General features: G+C 43.1%; 5 protein-coding genes across 8 annotated transcripts in view; 1 reads left to right on the plus strand and 4 right to left on the minus strand.

Moving 5' to 3' along the window:
• lats1 (large tumor suppressor kinase 1) lies at window positions 1-7,136 on the minus strand. Of its 2 annotated transcripts, XM_041064404.1 has the most exons (8): window positions 6,959-7,136; window positions 5,730-6,179; window positions 5,113-5,233; window positions 3,087-4,543; window positions 1,863-2,445; window positions 1,470-1,652; window positions 834-940; window positions 1-737 (listed from the first exon to the last, which is right to left on the minus strand). In XM_041064404.1, the coding sequence occupies exons 2-8, from the start codon at window positions 6,075-6,077 to the stop codon at window positions 225-227; spliced, it is 3,312 nt and encodes a 1,103-aa protein (XP_040920338.1). In that variant the 5' UTR covers window positions 6,078-6,179; window positions 6,959-7,136; the 3' UTR covers window positions 1-224. The 2 variants fall into 2 exon arrangements, with proteins under 2 accessions (XP_040920338.1, XP_040920339.1); XM_041064405.1 differs by lacking the exons at window positions 1-737; window positions 834-940; window positions 1,470-1,652; window positions 1,863-2,445 and adding an exon at window positions 2,827-2,860.
• Window positions 7,137-7,552: 416 nt separating this feature from the next.
• On the minus strand, window positions 7,553-10,393 carry nup43 (nucleoporin 43). 2 transcript variants are annotated; one of them, XM_041064518.1, is made up of 8 exons: window positions 10,181-10,393; window positions 9,712-9,834; window positions 9,524-9,601; window positions 9,061-9,223; window positions 8,810-8,945; window positions 8,527-8,678; window positions 8,252-8,368; window positions 7,553-8,088 (listed from the first exon to the last, which is right to left on the minus strand). In XM_041064518.1, the coding sequence occupies exons 1-8, from the start codon at window positions 10,298-10,300 to the stop codon at window positions 7,859-7,861; spliced, it is 1,119 nt and encodes a 372-aa protein (XP_040920452.1). In that variant the 5' UTR covers window positions 10,301-10,393; the 3' UTR covers window positions 7,553-7,858. The 2 variants fall into 2 exon arrangements, with proteins under 2 accessions (XP_040920452.1, XP_040920453.1); XM_041064519.1 differs by having other exon boundaries at window positions 10,177-10,290.
• A 779-nt stretch (window positions 10,394-11,172) lies between these two features.
• Window positions 11,173-18,114, plus strand: pcmt (protein-L-isoaspartate (D-aspartate) O-methyltransferase). 2 transcript variants are annotated; one of them, XM_041064570.1, is made up of 8 exons: window positions 11,173-11,374; window positions 13,905-14,009; window positions 14,109-14,140; window positions 14,520-14,624; window positions 14,801-14,921; window positions 16,056-16,141; window positions 16,354-16,523; window positions 17,083-18,114. In XM_041064570.1, the coding sequence occupies exons 1-8, from the start codon at window positions 11,194-11,196 to the stop codon at window positions 17,093-17,095; spliced, it is 813 nt and encodes a 270-aa protein (XP_040920504.1). In that variant the 5' UTR covers window positions 11,173-11,193; the 3' UTR covers window positions 17,096-18,114. The 2 variants fall into 2 exon arrangements, with proteins under 2 accessions (XP_040920504.1, XP_040920505.1); XM_041064571.1 differs by having other exon boundaries at window positions 11,177-11,374; window positions 16,354-16,581.
• A 278-nt stretch (window positions 18,115-18,392) lies between these two features.
• lrp11 (low density lipoprotein receptor-related protein 11) lies at window positions 18,393-24,377 on the minus strand. The gene is made up of 9 exons (XM_041064569.1): window positions 23,622-24,377; window positions 22,043-22,200; window positions 21,297-21,438; window positions 21,041-21,166; window positions 20,719-20,922; window positions 19,733-19,900; window positions 19,572-19,628; window positions 19,370-19,462; window positions 18,393-19,247 (listed from the first exon to the last, which is right to left on the minus strand). The coding sequence occupies exons 1-9, from the start codon at window positions 24,184-24,186 to the stop codon at window positions 19,093-19,095; spliced, it is 1,668 nt and encodes a 555-aa protein (XP_040920503.1). The 5' UTR covers window positions 24,187-24,377; the 3' UTR covers window positions 18,393-19,092.
• A 1,027-nt stretch (window positions 24,378-25,404) lies between these two features.
• The window catches only part of map3k5 (mitogen-activated protein kinase kinase kinase 5), a 54,799-nt gene continuing 53,464 nt past the window's right edge, over window positions 25,405-26,739 (minus strand). Inside the window, exons 29-30 of the mRNA XM_041063879.1 lie at window positions 26,639-26,715; window positions 25,405-26,458 (exon numbers count right to left, since the gene is read on the minus strand). Of these exons, the coding sequence (XP_040919813.1) occupies window positions 26,398-26,458; window positions 26,639-26,715 (138 nt within the window). The 3' untranslated portion in view covers window positions 25,405-26,397. The remainder of the gene's footprint in view (window positions 26,459-26,638; window positions 26,716-26,739) is intronic.

Raw genomic sequence — 26,739 nt, forward strand, 5'->3', positions numbered from 1 at the left:
TATACCAAAATTATTCCTTTGACTTGTAGTGTTTTTTTGTTTTTTTTATAAACTAAAGTCTGTTGATGTGATTTTGTGCTGCAGAGTGTTCTCACTGATCCTACAAACATACTTTCCTTTGTTTAAGGTTTTAAATGCTGTACTGTTGCAACCCCCCCTTCACTCACACACACACACTCCACAAACTCATTATGTACAGCAGGCAGCTCAGCCGGCCCCTCGCGCTACACATAGACCAGGTCTCGGCCCTGTGTCCCTGAGCAACCGGCTGCCTCCTGCACCGGGCCCTCTGAGTCCGCATCGTCCTCGTTGTAGCCCTCGTACTCGATGGGTTTGGGGCAGCTGTACGGGTGACCGTTGTCATCAAAGAAGCGTCGGAAGGTGAACTCATAGAAGGCGTGCTCGGGGTGTTTGCCGTTGCGGAACCAGCCGTTGAGGGTGTCGTTGTGCTTGTCCTCGCCGTCACTGTCGCTGCTCCACAGCTTGTCCGGGTCCACGGGGTCGAAGTTGGAGGTGTCTGTGGAGTGGGCGATGGTGGGGATGTAGGGCGCCACCTGCTGTCTCAGGTCACTGGAGAAGTCGATGGTCTTGAAAAAAGGATGAGCTTTGATTTCGTCCGTGCCGTTCTTACCGAGGCGGTCCTCGGGGCCCCGGCACAGTTTAACTATGAGATCCGACGCCTCCGGGCTGAGCTTGGCTTGCGGGGGAATGTGCAGCGTGCTCTTCCAGTTTATCACCTGGTTTCAACAGAGGCAACATTTAAAAAAAAAAAAAAAAAAAACCACAATGAACTCTGTGGATGCATAACATTTCACTGCAGGTGCCTCACATACCTTCAGCTGTGTCTCCAGGGGTGTGGTCGCTAAGAAGGGAGGCTGTCCAACAACCATTTCATACAAGATGACCCCAACGCTCCACCAATCACAGAGCTGGGTGTATCCTGGACAAGAAGAAAGACATTTTTACATCAATCATCCTGCAACTACATCCTGTAGCAGGAGGATCTGAAAGTCAGTGCTGTAACTGGTTAAGACGTCTCTTCACACTTGATGCTTCAGTTTATTTTAGTCTTTATGTCTGTGCAGTTACAAAGGACACTGATATTTACTATCAGATGTAGCTGAAATCATACACTGTCAATAAAAAGGAAATTAATCTGCAAGTAATTTAACGTTCTTTTCTTATCAAAGCAAAGATGATTTCTTCTTTGCTAAGGCGAAAATTTCCTGTTTTTCTTGGTCATATTTGATAGAAAAGAGAATTTCTTTCGGTTTTGTGCTGTTGATTGGTCAAAACAAGCAATTATGACAAACCAAAAGTCCTACGTGAGTTTTGTTTGTTGTGACGTTTGTCTCTGTGTTTTCAAATATAACTTACAGAATAGAGAAAACACAGAACCTGTGAAGAGTGAACCAGATGCTGTCCTGTCTGCACATTAAAAGCTACCCTCTATCTCTGGTCCACTGTACCTGTTCGGAGCAGCACTTCCGGTGCTATGTAGTTGGGCGTCCCGACCAGTGAATGAGCCAGACAGCGCTGGTGCTGCCGGGCCTTCCTCCTCTCCAGAGGCTTCAGACGGTCTGTGCAGCGGCAGTTAGCTGGGTCTTCCCATTCCTTACTGAAGTCCATGCTGTCCTGCCTCACATGGTCCCCTGGAGACAGATCAGGAAGTATAGCGCTCATTACTCTACACATTGTACTGCTCAACTGTGGTTTCTCTGATCCACAAAACTGATTAGCAATGAGTCTGATAGTTGGTGGATAATTCAGTTACTCATGTATGAGTATTGTGTGTGTTTTGTTAAGTCTTCCATGAAAGTAAACTGAAAATATTTTTGTTTTTTTAAAAGACGGATACCAACCACTCTGGTAATACTTGGAGTCGTGCGTCCAGCGGAAGCCAGTACAAAGGCCAAAATCGGTCAACTTTATGTGTCCGTCTCTGTCTATGAGGATGTTATCAGGCTTGATGTCCCGGTGGATGAAGCCCATCTTGTGGACGCTCTCCACAGCGCAGGTGAGCTCTGCGATGTAAAACTGAGCCAGCTCTTCTTTGAAGAGGCCGAGCCGGATGAGAAGGCTCATCATGTCCCCTCCGGGGATGTACTCCATGACGAAGTACAGGTTGTCCTTGTCTTGGAAAGAGTAGTAGAGACGCACCACCCACTCATTGTCGGCCTCAGCCAGGATATCCCTCTCTGCCTTGACGTGGGCCACCTGGTTCCTCAGCAGCACGTCCTTCTTACGGAGCGTCTTCATGGCGTACAGCGCTCCCGTGTCCTCTTTTCTGGCCAAACACACCTCACCAAAGGCGCCGATGCCGAGGGTCTTGATCCGTTTGAACATGGACTTGTCCATCTTGGCTCGCTTTAGCCGGATATAGTTGGACTCTTTCTGACAGAGCATCATACGCATCTGCTCCTGGGCCTCTGAAGACAGACCCACCTGGGCACAGGACGAAGACAAAAGTGATTTAAAACGTGATATAATCTCAAAAATATATATTAAAAAAAACACAAACACATATACTCCTGGTTATTTGGACACGAACTGGCATTAAGAGAATCAGTGAAGACAATCAATGCAAATAAAATCAGATGCAAAAATATATTTTCAATGTGTTATTATCATCTTTTTAGACCAAAACAACAGTGCACAAACAGCGACAGTATGAGTGAGATGAATGTCATGGAGTGGCATGCATTCCCCTCAGCCACAGGGGCAACATGCATTCATCAGACGTTAAGTGCATTTAAAATGCAAAGAGCAGCCTCTTAACAACAGCTTACTTGTATAACTGACGCGTGTGGACTATTCTTTGTCACAGGACAGCACAGATACCTTTACCTTTTTAGATCAGCTGTTAGTGACAGCGAGGAGAGAAAGGAAGAAGAAGAAGAAGAAGAACAGCTAAGAAAAAAACAGAATAATATGATAAAGACATCTCAGAGAAAGATAAAACAGCTGTGACAAGATAGTTAAGGGAAGAAAAAGTTGGGAAACAGGGAAAAAAAATCAAGAAGATTCATCTTTAACTGTGATTAATTAAGAAAATTCTTTCCCGAGTGTTGTCACTGGTTTCTCACCCTTTGCATCTCACTTTCCAGCTGCTTCCTTCTTCTGATCCGCTGCTGATGGTTCTTTAGGATGTTCTCCACATGTTGCTCCATGAAGAACTTGAAGGCCTGCGGGGAGTACAGCGCGACTCTGCCGGACTCCCCCCTCCGCTCCTCGTCCTTCTTGTTACGACGGACAGGAACGGGCGATGTCGTGATCTGTTTCTTCTCCTTCTCTGTCGCTGTGGCGCTTTTGGGGTTTTCTGCCGTTTTGTCTCTGGTGCTCTCACCGCTGCCGCCCTCCTCCTCAGCGGGCTCGTCCCTGCCAGCGCTGAGCTTATTGGCGTTTGGATCGTAAGCTGGGGGACAGGGTGCAGTCGCCTGCTGGAGGAGGTGCTTAGGGTACGGGGGAGGGGGACCCTGGTAACTAGGTACCTCTGCTACGACAGGGATCTGAGGAACAGGAGCTGAGGGTTCTGGGTAGGCAGGTGCAGCTGGAGGGGGTGGAGCCTGCTGCATCCACGGAGGGTGTGTGGGCGCAACGGCAGTGTGTAACTCAGGTTTGTGAACACGCATGCTTTTCACTGGCTGCAGGATGGGAGCTTGCGTGATGGCGGTGACTGTGGTGGCTGAGGGCTGGGAGCTGGCTGGGTGGGCCGCTCTGCCATTCAGCTGGTGGTTGTTGAAGGAGTTGGAGCGGACAGGCATGTTGTGCTGCCATGATGGGGACAAATCCTGGTTGCTGCTGTTGCCAGAGGAAGACTGCGGCTGGTTAGGGGCAAGAGGCGGTTGAGACCAGGACTGAGGACCTATGTTGCACATGTCAAGGTTGTGACTGTTTCGGTTGGGAACCATCAAGGACTGAGGGATGTTTCCACCGTTGACGTAAGAGGGAGAGGACGCCGGTCCTCCTGCCTGCATCTGCTGATCAGTGGGACTGTGCCGGCTGCTCTGGTTGACTGGGTATGGGGGAGGAGGCTGTCGGCTGCCCCCCGCCAAGTAGTCTGGCTGAGGGGAGCCATTCTGAGACCAGCTGGAGGGGAAGGTGAACTTATTCCCTCCAGAGCTTTGCATTATGATGGGCTGGTGGCCCACAGACACTGGGCTGATCCCACGCTGATTCTGAGGCGCTGCAGCTGTGTACCCATCAGGCCAGGCTCCCTGGGGTACCGGAGAGATGCGGGGCACAAAGTAATCCATGTTACCAGAGTAGCGCTTGGTTGATGGGTTGTTGTCCCAGGACGTTGCAGGAGGCATGGCACCGCGGTTTGGAGGAGGTGTCACGCTGCGCACCTGAGGCGGCAGTGGAGGGTTGACTCTCTGGCTGTTAGCAGGGTGACCCTGTGGGAAGGCGGAAGGCGGTCCGGGGCTGTCAGAGCGGTGCATCATTCCATCTACCATGATGGGGCCATGTCGAGGAGCCAAAGACTCCTTAGAGCCTTTCCAGCTCGGCCTCCTCAGCACAGCCTGTTGCATATGGGAAGCACCTACAATCAAAGCACAAAAGGTCACTCACTCTACTGACATCCCGAATCAGAAATAATAAAATCCAACTGACACTAAAATAAACACATATGCACATATATAAACTAGTCTCTCACTCCAAAGCCACTTTGCCAGATTTTACTGAATTATCTTTTAAATTGGTCTGTTATGTGACGTGGCTTGTCATCGTGTACATTCAACTCTACTGTCGTTACCCTGTCTTTAGTTTTTGTGGTTTTAATTGAGGTCCAGAACAGCTGTCACAATGCTCAGCCACACACACAAAATACTTGTTCACAGTACAGTATGTTGGCAACCATCACAGTGGTTACATGCTACAAAGAATGCCCCTCCTTGAATGTATTATTACCGACATTATGTGTGAAAAACATAAACCTAATTCTTCTTCCATTGAGTGATGTAGTGACTCATACTCTTTTTTTCAGCACGTATTATCATTTCTTCAAGCTAATGTCCCAAATCCTGCAAACAATATCGAGGCTGAATGAACACGCCTGGATGGAAGATAAAAGGAGAACCAGCAGTTAATCCCAGTGGACTGTTTACGTACCTGGGGCTTTCAGGCCTGTAGTGTTGGGGTTGGCAACAGCCATCTGTTCCCTCATCGAGTCCTGGTAGGTCACCTTACCCATGTAGTCTATGGTCACCCCCATATTGCGACTGTTGCTTGGCTTAAGGGCAAAAAATAAATGAATGAATAAATTAATACAGGTATTGTTGAGGCTTGGTGTGCAACAAGATGAAAACAAGCTGTAATTAAATTTAATATAGGATTAATTATGTAGCAAGCAAACTATTAGTTTTCTCTTGATCAACTAATGAATTAATGAACTTAATAAAACAGTAGCTATCAACTGTATGTGTTTTTTAATTGTTTATGTGTTACAACTGATCATTACTGAACTGCATACATTTCATACCTGGATTGCACGCACTGGATCCAAACAAGTGGCGACTGCCAACTGAGAAACCACTTTTGTATTCTCAACTGTACAAGCTCGTCATTCTACTTTGCATACTTGTAATTTTCCAAATAATTCTCCCCTAAACAAAGTGCACCAAGTGATTATTCTCTGTTATAGAGTTATGCATAGAATGACATTGGACCACAATCCTTCACAACAACCTGTCTTGGTAACAAATAAAATACAAAAACACTAATCTCACCTCCTCGAACCCTGCAAAGGGGGGTTCCAGTGACATGTGTTTGTTCACCTCGGGGCCTGAAGTGTTGGCCTCATTAGCAAAAGGCAACAGGGATTTCCGGATCTCCTGTAAGGCCTTATGATATGGGTGTTTGGGGTTGCTGCTGCGCCCTTGCTGCCTTGGATCCTCAGGAAGCATTTTTCCAGCTCCGCCTATGTCCACTTTAGGTGGGTCAGAGGGTTTGGACAAGTTGCGCAGGCTGTTCCTTATTTCCTGAAGCATTTGCTGGCTGTTGCCGCTGTAGTTACTGGCGGGGAACGTTTTGGGCCTCATCTGTCTGTATCCTTCGGGTTTCTCCCCTCTCTTCATGTAAGAGCATGTATGATGACAATGAAGGGGATGAAGAGGATGTCACTCAGTCCAGGGTTGCAGCAGAGGGTAGCAAGGTTCTGACTTCACATCTGCATGCCGCTGAAAAGAAATGTACAAAACAAATCTGTTACCATTCAGAGTACATATCATGTTACCTAACAGGTTGGGCAAATGAGATGTAGAGAGTACTAATTAGCAGATGCTAACGGATAAACATCATGAATATAAAGATTATTGTTGGCCTAGCTGTGGTTTTAGGGAATTAAAACACATAAATACAGATACTTTATAAATCCCGCAAGAAAATTAAGCATCCAGTAGCTTATTCGGTGCAAAACAAACATCTGTAGTGACAACAATCAAGGCAATAAAAGACAATAACTAATAACAGAAAAAATACCACAATACACTATTAAAAGATAAGAAAATATATATATAATATAAACATTTTGGCTGAAGATAAGTTGACTTTACTGCATTCACACTTCAAATTAAACTCTGTGTACAAACTTCAAGGTAGAGAAACCTGTCGGGAAAGTGACTGTTACACCTTCACAAAACAAGACCCCGTCCACTTGCTAGAGTCGTTAGCACTCTCCGCTAACAGAACGCTACTTCAACGCCAATCCTCCTGCGTCGAGGATGCTAACATTGAGCGCTAAAGCTGTTTTCCAAATTCGCTTAAACATCTCCAGCACACAGCGACCGAATGAGCTGTAAAGCGCAGTTATCTTAATTCCACTTTGCATAAAATCAAACGGCGCAGCAGTGCCTCCGCGGCCCTGTGAGTTAAAGGCGTCCATTTGCTGCTGCTAGGCTAATTCAACAACAGGTTGAGCGTTAGCCCGCTAGCTCGTTAGCCGTGTTTGACAACTGACCAGTGTCCGTAGCTGCCGCTTCCCTCGACACTTGTCCTATTTTGACGACAAACGACGTTTCCTCGACCTTTCTCGGCGACGAGGACGCGATTTTGACTTAAAATACCCCTGTTGTGCCGAGCGGGTTGGCTCCTAGTCGTGTTGAATTCCTGGGATGTCTGAATGACAAGTAAAACAGCTACAAGCTACACATAAAAACAACACAGTAGACTTCCGGTTATGTAGATTTCACAATAAAATATCGCTGAACGACACCACTGTTACTAGAACTGCGCTGAGCCCGTAAACAGTTACCGTTAGAACTTTAATTTTAAAAGAAAGACCGGAAACACCAGTTGGGGAATAATTAGGTGAAGCTTTGGAAAACTTCACACAAATTCCCCGGATGCAACGTCTTCAGCCTTGACTCCACTCGTGCACCATGCACCTGTAATCAGTGTGGACACTGGTCTGAACAGGTGAAGTAGATTTTAGGTAATCACAGCAGCAGGATTACAATATTCATTTGTAATAGCATTAAAAGGCAAATCAAGCATGATCAACCTTGAATTTCTGTATAAACAAAACGGTTGATGAAGTCATTAGATATCTGTGTAAAGGCTTTTTATTCATTTATTTCAAAACTGTTTTACATGACATCCATACAAAAAGTACTGCTGAACTGAAATAATCTGTTTGGAATGATTTACAAAACTCCTTCACCCATGATGATCCATCAATGCGGCTGCAAAATGTGTATGAAACATTTAACAGAAAAATAATCAAGTGAAGTCAAAATGTCACAAACACATTTTTGAACATACAGTATTTGTGGCTCCCTCTATGATCAAAACAGACAACAAAACCTCTGTTTAGACTGAAATTGGCTGCAAACAAGCATGTCCGGTGCACTAACAACTCTTAAACTGGGACCTGTCTATTGACAAAAATAGCCTCTCCGTCAGTCCCACAGACAAGACACTGTCCAAGTACATCCAAGCTGTTGACTGACAGCGTCTGGCTGGGCAGCATGTGACTCGTCTCTAGACGGCCCTTACTGGAGTCTCCGCTCAGCCATGCGCTGATGAGGGACTGGTTCCCTCCGGCTGGAGCCATTGCACTGCGAGAGATCATGCTGCTGTTCCTGCCACCTGAGAATACAATGGTAAAACACATTAACTCCTGTAAGGGGATGAGCCCACTGTAACACGCCTGCATCTCTTTCAAAATGTGGCCCGATATCTCTCTAATACCTGGCCAGCACTTTCTTCCACGCTCACTAAAATAAAGAAGAGATGTAATATTTTGACTTGCCTTGCAGGAAGGAGGGCATGTCTGATTGTGAGGATGTCTCCCAGTGAAGCAGTGAGCCGTCCTCTGAGCATGTGAACAGATGGTCTGGGTTGGTTGGGTGGAAGTGGACCTCCCACACTAGACAGAAAACCACAGGAAAAACTTTTATAAAACAAGCAAAGTAAAAGTTATTGCTAACACAAAAATATAAACCTTTTCATACATAACCTCTTAAATATTAGCTTTTAAATTTAAATCTGATAAATGAAATCATCCACGCATGATAAAAATCTTACTTTCAGCAGAGTGTGCCTCCATGAGTGAGAAGGGAGTGTTGCCTTGTCTCACATCCCAGACACAGAGCATGCCGTCCTGCCCTCCTGTGGCCACAATGTGCTGTTGGTTCGGATGTCTGTCCACACAGTGCAGAGGAACTCTATCCCCTGACCTAAGAAAACAACTTGTCAGATTTGCCTTTAACCAAATCACCCTGATATAAAACACACAAAGGAAAGAGAAGAACAGAAAAAAATCAATGTTTGAAATGTCATTTTTAGCTTGTAACTGAGGAAATCTTACAGAGAGAGAATCTGGGATGGTGAGTTGCCCTGTTGTCTAAAATCCCACAACTTGAGTTGGCCGATAGAGTTCACAGTCAAAATCTCTGTTGTCCTCAGGTAAGTCACCGCATGAATCGTGCTGCTGTCTGCATTCTCTAGCAACGATTAAACAGTCCAATAAAAACGTGTTAGTCACACTGTTCCAGTCATACTGTTCACATTTTAATCTGACGAGCTGGTCTGGCTGCATCAACTTAATCTTAATCTCACCTATGACTCGAATCACTCCTTCCTGGTCTGCTCTGAAGACAATGATCCTGCCATCTTCACCAACCGAAACAATCTCAGGACTGCTGCACACAACACCAGTACAGGGAGCGTTGTCACAAGGGTAACGATGTGCTCTCGCCCAGTGCTGAGAAACTGATAGTGTCTGCAGTCAAGAGAGAGAAGACGAAGCAAATTAGATTATTTATCAAACCACAAGTATGTTAGTCAGTTAAATGGTTTGTCCAAAATTCTCTTCCTTGAAATACAACACATGTATGTAGACATTTCCAGTTCTGCTGCTTTTTCATAGTATCTTGTTAAACAAGGGTTTTAAAAGTCATAAATAAAAATACCTTGTGGACATGTTGCAATTTGCAGTTATTTATATGCCTCCAGCATAGACTGGATCTGAGTAAGCAAGCTGTATGTGAGTAAGCAAGCTGTATGTGAGCATTATGTATACCTGATTGTTTTGGTGGTGGCGGAAGATGGTGACTGCTCCAGTTGAAGATGCTGTGACGATTCTGTCTTGGTCCAGAAACTGTAAAATGTTAAAGAACGGAAGTGAAATGAGCCCTGGTGCTGTGAGCACATAATACAATACACAATATATAATGCATTGGGCTACTTACAACACATTAGGAGACTTACCTGAAGGTCTAGAACATCTCCATCATGTTTGTGTTCACATAATGGCTGTGGATCCCCTTCAAATCCATCGTCTATGCCAGAACTTCCATGATTCCCAATAGACCAGAGGGAAATCTTGTTGTTCTGCAATAGCCATAATAAATCCAACTTAGATGTAGTTGTTACATTGACCAGATATCAATAAGTAATCATCAGTGATTCTTGTAGCAAATCTTTGTGTTTATGATAATAATTAATTATAGTTTAATGTTACAAGGATACCTGGAGGAAACATGACATTTGTTCGTGGACTGTATGCATGCCGAAAAGACACTTCACGATTCATAACAAGTTTTAGATCGCCATCAGACAGTTACAAAATGACTGAGCCCGCTAATTCGCTAAATAAAACACATTTATGAATTTTTTCTAAGTAGTCTGGCGTCACGTCCACTAAATCTTTATAAATAATAACTGTTCACTTGCCAACCTCGTTGTCCCACGAGCCAGTTGCAAAGACCTCTGGCTGCTGCAAAGTCGAATACGATACTGGTTTCCATCGCGTTTTGCTGATTTTCTGGGACACATATTTAGCATTAATACTCTCCATTGAGAACAGAGACAGCTTCCCACACTTTAGACCAAAAACACGTTAGCTAGTACTAGCTTAGCATTCCGAACTGTACGCGCCTGCCACGACGTACGTAACTACGGTGGCGCAGTGGGGTCAAACAACCAAATCAGCCGACAGTCAGCCTCGAATTTTCTGGCAGTTGGTAAATCACAAAATGGTGCAATATTATTTTTGATATTAATGCACCATTAAGTATGTTATATACTATTTGTATATATATTATTATCATACATATATTTATATATTATTGTCATTTTTGCATAGACTCAATGAACACAACGAAACTAAAGGAATTTCAGTAATGCGTCACACAATAATACATTCTCACTATACATGCCTGAGTAGGATATTACAGAAGTAGAAATACAACAGTGCTACTCAGTCTTGTCCTCTGTCCAGACATCCTGCATTTGGTGGAGTCAACACAGACATCTGATCATAAACTTTCCACCTCAGTGAGGACCATAATACATCTATGGGGCTGAGGAATGGAGAGATAAGAGGTGACACCATCACCTGGTAAAAGATTGTAAGGTTGGAATACAAATGTTGGATGTGAGACTGGGTGTTATATTAACTCGTATGTTGAGCTGCGCAGTTTCGAGAAGTGCGTTTTGAAAAAGTGAACTCAGTATTGAAAAACGTGGGTTACCACTAAAAAACAGTAAGTGTCTCACTCCACCTAGCGGCCACCGTCTATGTGATTGCGGCAAATCTGATTATGCACTGTGTGCGGAATGTGGCTTTTTCCTTTGCAAATAACACTGGCTGGGGCACTTATCTAAATAGATTTATTATTCTGTAAAATGCCCTTGCTGTGCGTCAGGGTGTGTGCCATAAAAGCCGGGCTGCAGTGAAAAAGTCTCTGGATGTCCGGTGACGTGCCCGCCGCTCCGCCGTCTGCTCTGGAGGTTGTCAGCTTCGTCGGTAAAACGGTCGGCGCAGGCGCGGCACTGACAGCTGCTGTCTACTTACTCCGCAAAGTCTGCTTAATAATGGCCTGGAAATCTGGAGGAGCCAGCCACGCAGAGCTCGTCAACAACCTCCGCAGTGAGTCTGCATGTGTTGTAAAGCGGCAGCACCGACGCCTTCACGGACAGCTCGTCCGAAAACGGTTTAGTTTGGGGGGCTGAGGTTAGCACACAGGAGCGGTAGCTAGCTAGCTGGTTGCTAAGCTATGTGGTATGTTGTTGTTGACCTAGCGTTACCTCTCTCCACCCCTTTTCCAAACGACGTGTGCGTCGTAGAACAGAGATGCATGACTCCGTCGTTGCTAAAACAAATTACCAATAAAATACCAATAAATACACATTGCTTTTTTGGTCGCAGAATATTTGTACGGCTCCAGTTGATTTAGGCTTAGCTTAGCCTGTTAGCTCTATGTGCGTCATTTGGGACGTTGTGGCTAGCGCTAGCCGCTGCTGCTAGGTGCCCTGCCCACATTCATTGATGTCTCTCTGCACCATTCACTTCACTCTTACCTGAATGACACTGACAGCTGGACATGTGAGGCTGCTGTCTGCAGTGCCTGGTTTTTTTTAGTGGATAACTGACAATGACAATTTGCTGTGTCACAGTGGCCGTGACTTGTTTATTCAGGCGACAGTGAACGTAAAAAATGAGCGGTGACTCAGTGTGGCACTCCGCTAGACGACAGTTATCTGGTCCGCTGTGATCGATGCCATCAATGCCACATGGTTTATTCTGCGATCAGATGCCGGTGCATTGTGTGGTAAAAGAGTCAAACTGCAACAAGCGCTGATCAGGCATGTGAGGCTTCTCAGCTGCATATAGTAAAATGATATTCAGTGTAATGATGTCTGTAGACTTGAATAAGTAAGTCCACATTCAATATAAAGTGTCTACCAGGGCTATTTATATTCTGTGCTGTCCAGCACAGCATTGCAGCAGACAGTTCAGCTGCAAGCATTTTGGTTAGGGAACAGTGACTTGTCTTGCTCTATTTGCTTTTAGACAAAAGCAAAACCATAACTTGCATAATTCATCTGTATTTATCTTCCTTGGTAGCAGATCTGTTCTATTTATCTTCCATGAGAGCACTAAAAAATGATCTATACAAGGAACTGGAAGCCAGCTGCTCAGCATGCTAAGTTCTTAAGCACAGGATAATGAAATGCTGGAAGTCAGTTGGCCATGGTATAGGTGCTAATAAAATATCCATATTTTTATTGTTTAGTTCTATATCGTCATTGTTTAGATTTTCTGATCCTCCTGATTGAACATTTTTCTGGACGCTGACCCATTTAGACACACAAATGGCTTAAATTTAACCCTGTGTTTGCTTAAGCTGGATTTAAACAGGTCACACTCAGGATGCATGCTAATTCACGACTTTGCCATTGTCTCTGTCCTCCTGACCAGTGCTCAGAACTGGCCAGTTCAGGCTGTAACAGTTCATCCAGCTGCATTTGTTTTAAACCTTGAATGCCACATGAATTGTTAAGGTGCAGCACCCAGTCACATGCTCGAGGAAAATAAAATGTGCCTTCAAATTGTATACCACATGGGTTTATAGCCTAGAAACAGATTATGGTTGGTTTTCTTTTCCTGGGGCTTTGCAAAGACAATTTGAATTCTGAGAATAATTTTGGATAGCATTAAAAAAAAGGGCTTTAAATCTGCCAGTATGGGTTATTTTAATTTCAGAAATCACCAGTAGGTGTCCATCTGGCAGCTTGTATGGTTTATTTGTAATGTATCCTAAAGCAGTGCATAGCTCTGAGGGTGAGGGGAGTCGGTAATGAGAGCAGTGCCGGCTGTCGTTGGCTTTTCCTGTCTTTGGCACCAGCTGCTACAAGAACCTGTTAGGAGGGATTACTCTGAAGACACTAATTCTTCTTTTAGAAGCTTTTTTAATTTCTTCCACGACTTGTCTATAAGCTTTGGCACTTTTCTGTAGCTTACATGTGTGTGGCTTTGTGTAGACTGGTTCGTGCCAGTGACACACATCTGTTTGTATGCTGCAAGCTACATTTCATCCTGATTTCATTCTCTGATGTTCTGTTTTTCATAATGGGTATATTGTGATTAGCAACCTAATTTTCATCTTGCATAAAATTTTCATTCATTTCACTCCTCTTTGTCTCAGTTTTTACTGCTGATTACTCCCTGCATACGCTTTGATCAATATAGGTTCGTGCCCTCAGTATTTCTCCATATGTACCATTACCACAGGAGCATGGATAAAATCCTCCTTTGGGTTATATGTAATTTTATATTATGTTGTTGGTGTAGGTCATTATCTGGAAAATCTGTTTAGAAATGGGTAAAATAACCAGACAGGAATGTTACAGTTCAAGGGACATCAACACAGTGATGATGAAATCATAAAAATAAATAAATAAAAAATTTGCCATTAAAGCAGTCCTGCTCATTGATTTGGAAAATTGCCCATAACAATCTTATACACTGACCTGTATTTTATATTGCATATTATTTTGTCTGTTTGCTTCTGCTTCAAGACTGTGTGATATGTTTCTCCCTGGTGTTTGTGCTTGTGCATGTTTCCACAATACACACAGTGACACAGACTTTTTTTTTTTTTTTTTTGCATCTGCAGAAAATGGCATTATTAAATCCGACAAGGTCTATGAAGTCATGCTGGCCACAGACCGAGCCCATTTCTCTAGGTGTAATCCTTACATGGACTCGCCGCAGTCAATAGGTACGTCCGCTCACAGAGTCATTCAGCCTGAAATCCAAACACAGTCTTGACATGTGAGGGAGGAACTAACCGAATCTATGCCTTTCTCTTTACCAAAAGGCTATCAAGCAACCATCAGCGCCCCACACATGGTAATGACTCTCAGACATTTCTGCACCCTGTGAATCAACGAAATTTGCCACATTATTGTCGTCTTTTTATTCCAAATATAACCTAATCACTCATTTTTAGTGGTTTACAGTGACACCACATTGTTATGGATTTGCATTGATTGCTGGCATGTTACCATTGTTAAATCTTTCTAACTGAAAGACGCTTAAAATTCATAACTTTGTGATGCTAACAGACACAGAAAGAGACAAGTAGTGCTGTTTGTCAGCTGTCTTTACCCCACGAACATCCTGAGTGTGCTGTACCGTGTCATTGTCAGTATGTTGACTGATGGGTTGTAATGCAGTGTCCTTGTTGACGCCCACCCCCTCCCCTGCCCCCCCCCCCCCCTCCACCCAGCACGCCTACGCCCTGGAGCTTCTACATGACCAGCTGTATGAGGGGGCCAAAGCTCTGGACGTTGGCTCCGGCAGTGGAATCCTGTCCGTCTGCTTTGCGCGAATGGTAAGCAACGCACGCGACGGGGAAACACCAACAACTTCTCTTTGGTGGCTTTCTGATTTGTTGCACAGAGTATTTAATATAATTTATCTTACCAACCAGTAAACATAAAATGAGATTTAAAAAAAAGTTAAAAGTCTAATGTGAAATTCTTCATCCCTCCCTGCACGCTTTTACAGGTAGGTCCTAAAGGGAAAGTTATAGGAATTGATCACATCAAAGAGCTGGTAGACGATTCTATAAACAATGTGAAGAAAGATGACCCCAGTTTGATAACATCAGGCCGCGTCAAGCTAATAGGTAAGATGTCACGGATGAAAGGTTACAGGCATCCAGTGCATTCTTTTGTCAAAGATTTTTCGAGGTTGTTCGAATGGCACAAAGTGCAGCTGACTGTTCCTTTTAAAGCACGAGACAGTGTAATGCTTGTTAGAGCTTGCTGTCCTCTGAGTGGGGACCCGGACATACAGCAGCTCAGTAGACTGGATAGAGCAAAGCTAAATAATTGAGCAGTAACTATTTTCACCTGCTCTGTGGGGGGCGGGTGGTAATGCTGAAACAGCCAGGCTGTTCGTAGAAGTAGTCGGTCAACAGACACATTATCTTTTGTTTTGTTGTATTTTTTACAACTGTGGTGTTTGGACACATTGTTTGTGTGGGTGGGCAATAACTGATTTTTCTTTTGTTTTGTGACTTTTTCAATTAAGAAAATAAAATAGAAATTTTGTTAAATTTTGTACCAATTGATTGAGTAAAATTACCAAACGTATTTTGGATTCTGCTACATGTCGTGTATGTAGTTTGAAATGTAGTTTTGGTTAAAAAAAAACAAAAACAAAACTCCTCCTAAATTACTCTCAACAGTACAGTGAAAGACAACACAACAGAGTAACACAACATGAAAGGTTTTCTGCAGACCAAAGAGGTGTAGGCTGATGCTTCAGCTTATTGCGCCTACCTCTCTACAGTACACAATCTATTTGCTGTCAAAAAGGAACATCAGAAGAAGAGTTGCTGTGGTGTTTTGGCAGATGTCAGAATACGTACGCTATTTTAAGACGTCTTTTGTAGAGTTGGGAGATATGTTTATTTAATCTGTGATAAGAAAGTAGATACCAAACTCAAAGTATTGTCACATGCAGTATCAAAGTAGTGAGTGAGATTTCTTGAGATGTTATTTTGTCATTATTAGCCATCTGTATACAGTATGTTCCGGCTTTGTGATGAGTATTTGTCTTTATTTGAGATATTTCTTTGTCTAAATTATTAATGAGTCAATTGAAAACAGAATGAATAGGTTTATCAGTAATGAAAAGTATGGGCTCAGACAAGAATCACAGTCATGTTTTGAATGTTTAACTGACAACTTGATGAGGATATCCATCCATGTGTTGTAGCTGGCAGCCTCTAAGCGATATCATGTGTGTGTTTCAGTGGGAGATGGGCGATTGGGCTATGCGGAGGAGGCGCCGTATGATGCCATCCATGTTGGCGCAGCAGCACCCACCGTCCCCCAAGCTGTGAGTCTCTCTGAATACTTTTAAAGCTGATGATCACGGTCACATTTTACCAATTCACATCAAAACAAGGGATTAATACAACTCTTTAAAAAAAAAAAATACCCAATTTAATGCAATTCAGACTTTGGAACAACACAGCAGCAGTTACACTGACTTGAAACGGCAGCGCTGGAATGTTTTTCTCAGCCGTCCCGGTTCTTTTTCTCTCCCAGCTTCTGGATCAGTTGAAGCCCGGGGGCCGGCTGATTCTTCCCGTCGGCCCGGCGGGAGGAAACCAAATGTTGGAGCAGTACGACAAGATGGAGGACGGCAGCACCAAAATGAAGCCCTTGATGGGGGTGATTTATGTGCCTTTAACAGACAGAGACAAGCAGTGGTCCAGGTGGAAGTGACTTCCTTCTCCCCCCTCCTCCCCCTCTCTCCTTCTCACAGTGGCAAAGGTGAAATGGTGTGGCTTGGAGCAGGCAATGGATCACAAGGGGCTGCATTTTGCTGCTTGTTGACATTTTTTGCTTCTTCCATACCATACTGACCAGCTGCACGTTTCCTTCATCTTTTTTTAACACCATGGTCCTAAATTGACTCACTAATGAAATTTGAAGTCGTAGTCTTTTTGGAACCCAAACATGAAACGATAAACTGAAGCAGCAGCCGTGTGAAGGGCGATGCTTGGTTTTCAGAGCATGACTACTTGATTTCGATGCTCATCAAGACACTAAAACCCCAATTTCCTGACTATTCTTGATCTTCTACTCTGTGAGATGTAGAAAAAAACCTATAACTGTCTGGATTTTGTCGTGACAACATATCTTAATATTTTGCATGTGATTCTAACTCTTTGTGTTTGCATGATGGGAGGATGGTTGTGTGGGGGTTTTGTTTTTTTTTGCATGCTGATGCTATTGTCCTCTTTTCTAACATTTGCCTTGTGTTTCTCGCAGGGATGAACTTTGAAGAGGAAGACCGTAATCCACCTTTAAGTTTGAACCTGGAGAAAACTTGGACGGGGTCAAACAGCCCTTGACATTTTGTTCAAAGCATAACAAAACATGCTCTTTTTGTTTAAGTCTAACGATGGACTAGATGACAGCCCAGAAAGGCTGGGAGGAAAGACTGCTTGAAGCTCAGCACAGAAATATTTGGAGAGGGCGTTTTGTTTTTCTTTTCAGGCCTGCATCTTTTTGGTTATGTATTATTTTTAACCGCTGGATTTTAGATTTGTTGTTTTATTTTTTGTTATGTTTTTTTTTCTTTTTTTTTTTTTTTTTTTGGTGGTTTCATCATTTGAGTTGCAATCAGATTTTTTATAGTGTTACATTTCAGCAGCATCAAAGCTGAATGTAGGAGGAATGCCGGACAACAAGAGGAAAGCCTGAGACTTTTAGATAATTCACCTAGCTACAGTGTGTGTGTGTGTGTGTGTGTGTGTGTGATCTAACTGTAGACTTCTCTGCTAACATATGAGCTTTCATCCCCTTGCCAGCAGTATTAGGAACACACACACACACACACATAGACACGCAGGCAACACAATGGCTGACGTAACCCACACATCCTGTTTGATGTGCAGCACTCTTTAGGTCATTCTACACATAGAATAAGCAACGCATTGGATCACACTGAACATAACTCCAAAGAGAGCGAAGCACTATTAACACCGTCACACGTGCACATTACAGGGCTGTGCTTTTCACTTGGTGATGTGTTGCTTGCTGCCGCTGGTTTTCCATTAACAATTTGTGCAGGCTCTTCTGGTGACTGATACTACATGGGATAGTCACTGCTTTGCCAAAATAAACTCCAACAGTATAAAGCAAATGAATGTCTGTTTTCTTGAAAAATTTAAAAAACAAAAAAAACTACATGAAATCAAAAAGAGCACATTTTATTTTGGGTGATCTAAGTGATGGATGATCTTTTGGGTTTCACATTTTATGGAATGGCATATGAAAATAAAGAGATGCTTATGTTTTTGTCTGCCTTTTGTTATTGAATTATACGTGTGCAGGTTTTCAGCCTAAAGTCTCACTGAGGTCAGGAGTCCCTCATGTCACTAGTCATCAAAACCAGTCTGTAACATCTTCTTTGATGATTTTTTTTTAAATGTACTTCTTGTAAATTCTGGTTCCCTGTGAGAATAAGGTGAAGAGCAAATTTAAAGGCAGTGACTAAAAAAAAAAAAAAAAAAAAAAGATCAGCACTAAAAACTTCTCGGTCGTGTTGAGGTCTCAACGGATCACCAGTATTTTTCGATATATAATAAACTTTAATATCTCAGATGAAAGACAGCACTTAGAGGGAATACATCTGTGCAAATACAGGTACATAGTCCACAAATGTTTGCCTGATAAATAAAAATATGCAACAGACTCGGTCAGGAGTGGGATTTGGCAGAATGAATTTACTATGGCTTATTCTTTACTCCGGGATACTTAAAATAACTTCATCAACAGGCACTCGAAAGCTTCAGTTCAGTTTCTCTCAGGTAAAACCTACAGCACAAAGATGGTACGTCAGTGCCATCAAGTGGCAGAAAGCAATTTAAGGAATAAAAATAATTTTTAACAAAACGGACAAAAGAGCCTCTCACATGTATCCCAGAAGTCACTGGGGGAATATAGACAGCAGTACATCAGCATCGAAGAAGGAATGTTGATACTTCGTCATGGATTCAGATTTTCTTGAGACAACATAAAGTACGGTGCTGACGGCAGCATCTATCAGCAGCAGATTTACCGGTCAGAGGAGTCCAGCGTGGGGATGCTTCGAAACATTCATGACAGCAGAGAGTTGGGATGTTTCCAGCCTGAAGTGAGGACGAACTAGAGACAAGAAACATAGAGTGCAAATTTAAAAAGTCCCAGCTCGGGCTCTGGTGGCGGCCCCCTCGATGATTCTCTTTGTCAGATCTCTGCGCTCTTTATACTTGCTGGCTCCTCCCGGTTGATTGGCTACAGGTACATGCCGTTGATGAGGTAATCTGACTCCTCTGTGGTGAGGGGTCGGGCTTTCTTCAGCTTGTGACGAACAAGTCTGAGACGACAGCCGATCATGAGCAGCAGCAGAGCGGTGATGATTAGTCCGAGAGCCAGAGGGAGGATTGCACCTGGAGGAGGAGGAGGAGGAAACGAGAGGTCGAAGCAGACGCTAAGAGAAGAACATTACACATAAAACCATAAAAGGAACGAGAGCTGGGCAGAGATAACAGACACAAACGCTGGGTCTTACCTGACTCAGGGACTGGGTGCACCCCCATTACTGGAAATGGTTTTGAGACGGGGGCATCGCTCTCTGCTTGGCTCTGGGAGACTTTAGGGGCAGCTACAACAAAAGAACAAATACAGCTTAGTTTATGAAGCAGTTGACACAGCTGAGGTACTGATGTGTCTTTGAAGCTTTTTGTCCAGTTTTTTTTAGAAAACATATTCACCTATCTCAGTCTGTTTGGTGATGGGAGGAGCCACAGTTGCTGGTTTGAAAGAGGGACCTAAAAGATGTTTCCATTATTTTCACAATTTGTAGTAGTAGCTTTATGTATAAAATTAGGGTTGAAAAAAAAACACCCAAGAAGAACAAGAAGCAAATTCTCACTTTTTTGTATACATTCACTGACACAGTCTGATTCCTGGAGGAAGTTGTTGTGGTTGCCCTGGCAGCCACCGTACAGAAAGTGTTTGCATTCTCCCGCATTTTGGTCGTAGTACCAGCGTGGGAAGGTGCCTTTACAGGGTCCAACGACCGGAGCTGCAGCACATGGATCTACAGGAACAGAGGCAAAGACACTGGTTTCACATTTGACATATTGGAATCACTCCCAACCGACCTGCCAGGCACCTCGAAAAATGGCGTGAGTGTATCTGGTGCTGTTTCCAGCTCCTCGGATGAGAGGATTTAGTGGTTTTCTCTGTTTGATCGTGCACCTACACAACAATGTACAAAGTATTTCTGATGCTTTTTCCTTTGACTTCTCTCTCTCTTCTCTCTTGGCTAAACAATAAGGTCTCATCTAAGTTTGCCAAGCTTTGGAATACAGGACTGAGCATTTGTGAAACGAAGAAAAGACTCCTGAGTATACACCACACCGAGGTAATACCTACGGTAAAACAGCAATGGAAAAAGAGGCTGTTTTGGTCAGTCTCAGCCTGATTCAAGGATCAGATGGCAGAGGGGACAGAGGTGCTTTGTTCCAGCACTCAGAGAGTATGCAGCACAGAGCTGCTTTCCCAGGGAATGCAGTGGCCCCGTGGCTTTGCCAGCATTTTCAGCTCAGCACTGTGACTCAGTGGCAGCCCACCGGGGCTCCATCTGCTTCTTTGTCCAGACACGCACTAAAACCATCCCTGTCTCTTTACAAAGGGACACTGCACTGATGACACAGCAGTGGAGGATCATATTGTTAAGCACATTAGAACAGGTACAGCTAAAGAAAGAGGAATGCCGGCAGATTTCCATCCAACCATGTATAACCACTGTGCTGTGCTTTGTGTTAACGTGCGGAGCAACATTTTGTTGTAGTTATGTTAAATAAAATGTGACAGAGTGTGAATAAAGCGCTTTAAACATAAACAAAATCTTACCCTGACTGACTGATTCCTTCTGTTCGCTGGGACTTTGCGGAGGAGCAGTCTTGGTCCTGTCCTGAGGTGGTATGATGCTCTCCATGGTCTTCCTGGGCCCAGTCTGGAGCATGGAGCCATCCTCGGGCTCCTCTGTCTGGACTCCAGGCTGATGAGGGCTGGATAGGTCCACAGGGTGGGTCACTGACTTCCTGTTGCTGTCAACTAAAGAAATTATAGACAAAAATGAATGGTGGGGAGGTCTGTATGTTTTTGCACATGTTTACTTCATTCTTGCCCATTAAACTTCAAACATATTTTCTGAAGAGAAAATATTTCCTACAGTTTGGACAGAAGTCCTCGTCAGAGCGGTCTGGACAGTGTTGCTTCCCATCGCAGGCGTACGTGATGTCAATGCAGCAGCCGTCATCACACTTAAACTGGTAGTTTGAACAGTGACCAGTGCACACTGTGAACACAGAGAGGTATAACTACACATCTGGCAACAGCTACGCTTCAGGAACACCTTCATTTGGACGTAAAAACGAACTGTGATAAAGGTGCTAGAAACAAAACGCACAACAAAAAAGCCTCATCACCTTCTGCTTGGTGTTTTGGTGCCAGCACAGTGACAGAGACGTTGTCGGAGCTCATCTGACCCGCGGTGTCGGTGACTGTCATCTGGAAGGTGTACACACCCTCCTGGAGACCGCTGATCTTCAACAGACCTGGATGAGTTGCCTTCAACACACATACAAGTCTAAATTTCTTTTCTGCTGATGTCAGGACATCTGTCCACACCCCAATTCAAAGACGGTATCAGAGCATTACAAAGACAGGATAAAGAGTTTTCACTGGGAACTATTTTCTGTTCAGGGCAGCAAATAGTGAAAACTGACCACACATTAAAGTGTGAGTGTTTATATTAAAAGCAGGACATGTTTTATTGGATGCTTCCTATGTTGCCTCTAAGGCTGTGAATAGTGCCTCTGTTAGTAGGGCAGGTCAGGACATAATAAACTCTTATCTCTGTTGATACAGTGAGGTATTATGGAGCTCTGGACAAAAGCCACCCTGTTGACTTAACTAATGCAAACACACAAATGCAATTTGACTCTGATGCCTGTGACTGTTCATATTACAAATGCAAATCTTAGAAGACCAAAGTTTTTCTATTTGTTTCTGCTTTTTTGTAATGTTTACATTCAATTAAATTAAGTGGAACGGGCTATAGTAAGACACTGTGACTGTCAGAGTCACAGGCTTTCTCATATGAAGCACCCAAATTACATGGCCACAATCCTGAAAGATGGCTTGGCTATTAGCATTAATTGGAGGGACCGACCTTCATATTGATGGCTGTGTCCCCTTTAACAAGAGTCCACTCATAGCGGCTGATCCCACGGTCGTCCACGCTGTCCCGGCCATCCAGGACGGCCCAGTCTGTGGGCAGCTGGATCACCACATCCTGCCCAGCGTCACTGCGAGGAGGCTCATCCACCTCTGCAAACAGAAAAATATGTGTTGTACACGCCTACTTTTGTCCCTCTGCACATTAATCCTTACTTAAAAGGTTATCAGTGCATTGTGGTGAGATGATTAAAATAGAGATATCTTTCCATTTGATTAAAAGATTCTTCTTACTCAGGGATGCCACTAACAATTACTTTCTGCACTGATTCATTTCCTGTTTATTTTCTCGATTAACTGTTTGGAAAAAATGCCTGCTAAAATTTACAAAACCCAAACATATTCAAATTAGAATGAGATCAAACAGAAAAGCATAGAATATTCACAGGGAGAAGCTGAAATAAGAAAATGTAAGGTAGTGAATTCTCTGTCTACCAACTAATCAATCAATTAAGCCTAATTGCTTCAGCTGTACATTTTGACAATTTCTGTAACTGCACTAGTAAATAAATAGAAGAGATAACGGCTGTCATAAAAAACACCTGCTGCAGGTCTCAGAGTCCTCATCTATTTTTGCAAGACCAGAACCTAAAAGGCAAATCATTAACCCACCCCGTCTGCTTTATCAAGATAAGTAGCAGTTTCTAGTCACTAAACCTAACGTGCTCAGATCTATGGAACTGTTAGAAAGTTGGTGTAATATTTAATAAACTGTCTAACAAATCCGACTATCTTATTGAAATAACCCAGAAATTAAAGTGACACTGCAGTGGTCAAAAGAAGTGATAAGAAATGATAACATTTTCTTAGACCCAATAAACTTTTATGTACCAGCCTCTGCCCAGACCTTAAGCCAGGGGTGTCCAGGTCCAAACTGTTCCACAAAGGGCCGTGTGGCTGCAGGTTTTTGTTTCAACCAATGAAGAGCACACAGTTTGACGAATCAGCTGTCTGTAGACGGAGATCAGTTGATTAAATGAGTCAAGTCTGGTGTGCTGCTGCTTGGTTGGAACAAAAAACTGCAGCCACACACAGCCCTGTGTGGAAGAGTTTGGACACCTCTGCCTTAGATCACACACCACCTTTCTCACTTCTGTTATTGCATAAGCCTTAGAAAAGAATAGAGTTGACCTACAAGTCCTGGAAAACAAAGTACCGCATCACAATTCATTACTTTTCATTGCTTTTTTTTTTGCTTACTGCATAAGAAGAATAGTGTGTGAATGAATAATTCAGTAATGTTCCACTAACCAGCAGGATTTACAACAAATATCATTAAGTATTTCGCTGGTGTGCTTGTTCATCCTGACTCATTTTCCTTAACAAATCTGCATGTCAGTTAATAAGTACGGAAAAAAAAAGAAAAAAAGCCTTTACTTTGTCCTTTGGACCCATTTTAAAACTGGTTCTTGTTGCTCTTGCAAATTAAGAAAGCTTCACTCCACTGCCTTCATAATAATTAATTATACGGACTAATTGTTTTATTGCCAGTGATTTGTATCAGCATCTCTCACCTTGTGCATCATCCTCGTCAGGGAGTCCTTGGCCGGGCCTCCTTGCAGAACCGCCGGATGAAACAGGGAGGTGTCCCTGCGTTGTGTTGGGAGTCCGGCTGTATGTGGTGAAGCCTTGCTGTGGGGCGAATGAGCAGACGTTTTTATTCCTGTAGGTGCAGTTGAACAGGTAGCAGCTCAGGCTGTCCCCGGACTGCCTCAGGTCCTCCTGGACCACCGCCACGGTGCAGTGAGGCTGGGAGCAGCAGGCGTGCAGACAGTCCTTCCAGGTGTAGACCCTCTCCGGCGCCAGCAGGAAGGTGGCCCCCTGCTCGATGGAGGCCTTGGCCCTGATGATGCGCTCCCCGACGGCGTTGAAGTCGCCCACGCAGGAGTCAATCACATCGCCGGCCCTGTAAGCCTGGTCCTGCTGGAGCTGCTTGCGGAATTCCTCTAAAAGCTCCTCCACCCCTGATATTTTAGATTTCAGGTCCGATATCGGTGAGGACCGAGTGTCGGTGAGTCGGACCGCGGACAGCAGCGAAACACAGGCGAGCAGCAGCCGGGGATGCTGAAGCAGAGCCATGTTGCTCACGCAGCCGAACGGCGTCTCCCTCTGCCCCCGGCTGGTCTCCGACGCATAAGGGTCCTTAACAGCAAAAGATGGCCTCCCTACATGAACGTATATCCCCCGTTACGCTAAATGTAAAACACAATATTTCACACAATAATCGCTTCTAAATCACGGGCGGAGGAGGTAACGGTTCGTCCTGTGGCGCCGCTTAAACGTGCTGTTGTCATGGTGAAGAGGAGACGGCCGCGAGACCAGGACGTTCGGGTGCTCGTCAGGACCCGATGACGTCACCGGCATGAATAAAATACGGCAGGCGGAAAGCAGCGCACCTGCAGCCCACCTGACAGAGCAGGAAAGGATGTAGGCTACAACCCGGAAAACAAAACAATTATGTTGTAGGCCAGAGATATCATTCTATATCACGAAAACAAGAACCAAAAATCAGATTATTAATCTGACTTGGTAAATTTCATATTCATTTGTCGAAGTTTTCCTATAGTGGATGTCCTGACTGCTGTTGTCATGTCACCCTTGTTATGTGTGACGTTGGTCTAAATAAATAACTTTCACAAAGCACACCTGTAGGTCTGTTTATCTCTCTCGCTCTCTTTCTCTCTCCCTTCCTGGTGTTTGCTCGCCTGAAGGGCCCCATTATAGCCTAAACTCGTTTGAACGGCACTATGCAAAACAAAAGGGAGACGAGGAATGATAGGAACATTTTTATCACTCTAGCTTTTATATAGTTTTTGTCCAGTTTAAACTATGATAGCTAAAAATTCAGTTTCACTAAAGTAGAAATATGACTTTACATCTTCACTATTCAGTTTATTCTGTGCCACTTATGAACATGATCTTGTCAAACCAGAACATTTTTTTTTGTATATACTGTGTTTTTGCATAGCCAACAGGTTTTATAGTCAGCTAATATAACTGCAAAACCTGTTGACATAAGATTTTGGACATACTAAAGGTTTTAGACATACTGCCAAGAACAAAAAAAAAAAAAAAAGATTTAATTAAAGATTTTAATTAAAAAAACAACTTTAACATCTATATTCAATCACATTTGTAACAGAATATTTCTAACACATTTTTTTTCACAGTTTCAAGATGAAAAGTTTTATTTTAACAATATGACACAAAAATCTTGAATCATTTTAGATATGAAACAAAATGGACACACTGCTCATGATTAGTTTTCCCCGTTTCTGACATCATGTTTTAAAATAATAAAAAAAGTCAAGGCTCTTCCATGTGAAAGTTGCATTTAGGATTTTTCACTACAACATACACGTGATTGAATGATCGCATCTACACAAGCAAGAAAAACACAATTTTGTCAGTGTACAACAATAAAAACAGAGCGAATGATCAGATGCAATATTAATTACTAACTGAATATTATCTCCTATGATTTGTGACACTAGAAAATACAGTAATATCCAATTTATTTTTCACGCGTTCATTATAGACTCCAATCCACATGGAGATTTAAGTTTATCTATATATTTTTAAAGTACATGAATGTCATTCACATATAATTTTATAACACAATATTTACATGTTTCTGAAAAATAAAAACCAAGATTCGTATTATAAAAGGAAATGTGAAAAAAACAATTTTAAATAATTCTCAGTACAGATAAAAAAAAAAACAAACAAAAAAAAAAACGGGCATGCACTGACATCCTTCAGATTACCATAACAATTAAATTAAAAATCCATTTAAATAAAGTAGTGATAAGATGTCTATGATAAAAATATTAGTACAGATGCTTTTGAATGTAGTATTTTGTGTCTCAGGCTTGTATTAGAAAACGGTCAGTCTCCAGTTTTGTAAACGTTACATCTTGTAAAGACAGGAGAAAACGTTCTGACGGTTTCAACGATAGATTTTCCCACAAATTGTCATTTTTAAACGCACCTGTAACAAAAAGCGGCGTCACGTCCGCCAGGCATAACAAAACTTGTGGCACTTCTCAGTACGTGTTGCTTTCAAAATAACCCCATATCCAAAATCCTTGTTTCAAAATTATAAAATAGTACGACAACACCAGTCAAGGAGTTTTGTTGTATGAGTGGAAAGCTGCTCTGCGCACAAGGCGAACACAGATTCTTCTCCTAAAAGTCTTGCTCTTTATAAATACTGAGGTAAAGAGGAGAATACTGAGTTACTGGGACAAAGGTCCTGGTTTCTCTGAGTGGTTGTCGCCACTTAAGGCCTCAGGTTGGCTTCTGCCTGTAGTCGGTGATGGCCTTCCACAGTTTACACAGGATCCCACCTCTGACAGGACAGAGACAGTGAAAAGACAAAATTATACCCTAAACTGTTGCTAATACATTTTACGTAGGCTTTTATTAGGCTTTTTTTCTTTTGAGGAAAATGAATTTAATGCTTTGCAGATACCCTGGAAAACCTTTGAAGACAAAGGAAATTAAAAGTACAAAAACACTGATGTACTACCTCAGTCTTAAACTCTTCAGATCGTCTCTTGTTACATCATGAAGGATGTCGTTCAGCGTGTACTCCTCATTCAGTATCTAAAGAAACAGAACACATGAAAA

Source organism: Toxotes jaculatrix, chromosome 19, assembly GCF_017976425.1.
Source record: "Toxotes jaculatrix isolate fToxJac2 chromosome 19, fToxJac2.pri, whole genome shotgun sequence".
Classification (NCBI taxonomy): Eukaryota; Metazoa; Chordata; class Actinopteri; family Toxotidae; genus Toxotes; species Toxotes jaculatrix.

Coding starts and splice junctions, on each gene's coding strand:
- pcmt (XM_041064570.1), top strand. CDS start 11,194: ATGTCCGGTGACGTGCCCGCCGCTCCGCCGTCTGCTCTGGAGGTTGTC. Junction 14,141..14,519: donor CCATCAGCGCCCCACACATG/GTAATGACTCTC, acceptor CCCTCCACCCAG/CACGCCTACGCCCTGGAGCT. Junction 14,922..16,055: donor AGGCCGCGTCAAGCTAATAG/GTAAGATGTCAC, acceptor TGTGTGTTTCAG/TGGGAGATGGGCGATTGGGC.
- lats1 (XM_041064404.1), bottom strand. CDS start 6,077: ATGAAGAGAGGGGAGAAACCCGAAGGATACAGACAGATGAGGCCCAAA. Junction 1,653..1,862: donor CTCCAAGTATTACCAGAGTG/GTTGGTATCCGT, acceptor ATCTGTCTCCAG/GGGACCATGTGAGGCAGGAC. Junction 941..1,469: donor GGAAGTGCTGCTCCGAACAG/GTACAGTGGACC, acceptor CTTCTTGTCCAG/GATACACCCAGCTCTGTGAT.
- lrp11 (XM_041064569.1), bottom strand. CDS start 24,186: ATGGCTCTGCTTCAGCATCCCCGGCTGCTGCTCGCCTGTGTTTCGCTG. Junction 21,167..21,296: donor ACCAAAACACCAAGCAGAAG/GTGATGAGGCTT, acceptor CTGTGTTCACAG/TGTGCACTGGTCACTGTTCA. Junction 19,629..19,732: donor CAGTGAATGTATACAAAAAA/GTGAGAATTTGC, acceptor AACATCTTTTAG/GTCCCTCTTTCAAACCAGCA.
- nup43 (XM_041064518.1), bottom strand. CDS start 10,300: ATGGAGAGTATTAATGCTAAATATGTGTCCCAGAAAATCAGCAAAACG. Junction 9,835..10,180: donor CTGGCTCGTGGGACAACGAG/GTTGGCAAGTGA, acceptor TGGCTATTGCAG/AACAACAAGATTTCCCTCTG. Junction 8,679..8,809: donor CCATCCCAGATTCTCTCTCT/GTAAGATTTCCT, acceptor TTGTTTTCTTAG/GTCAGGGGATAGAGTTCCTC.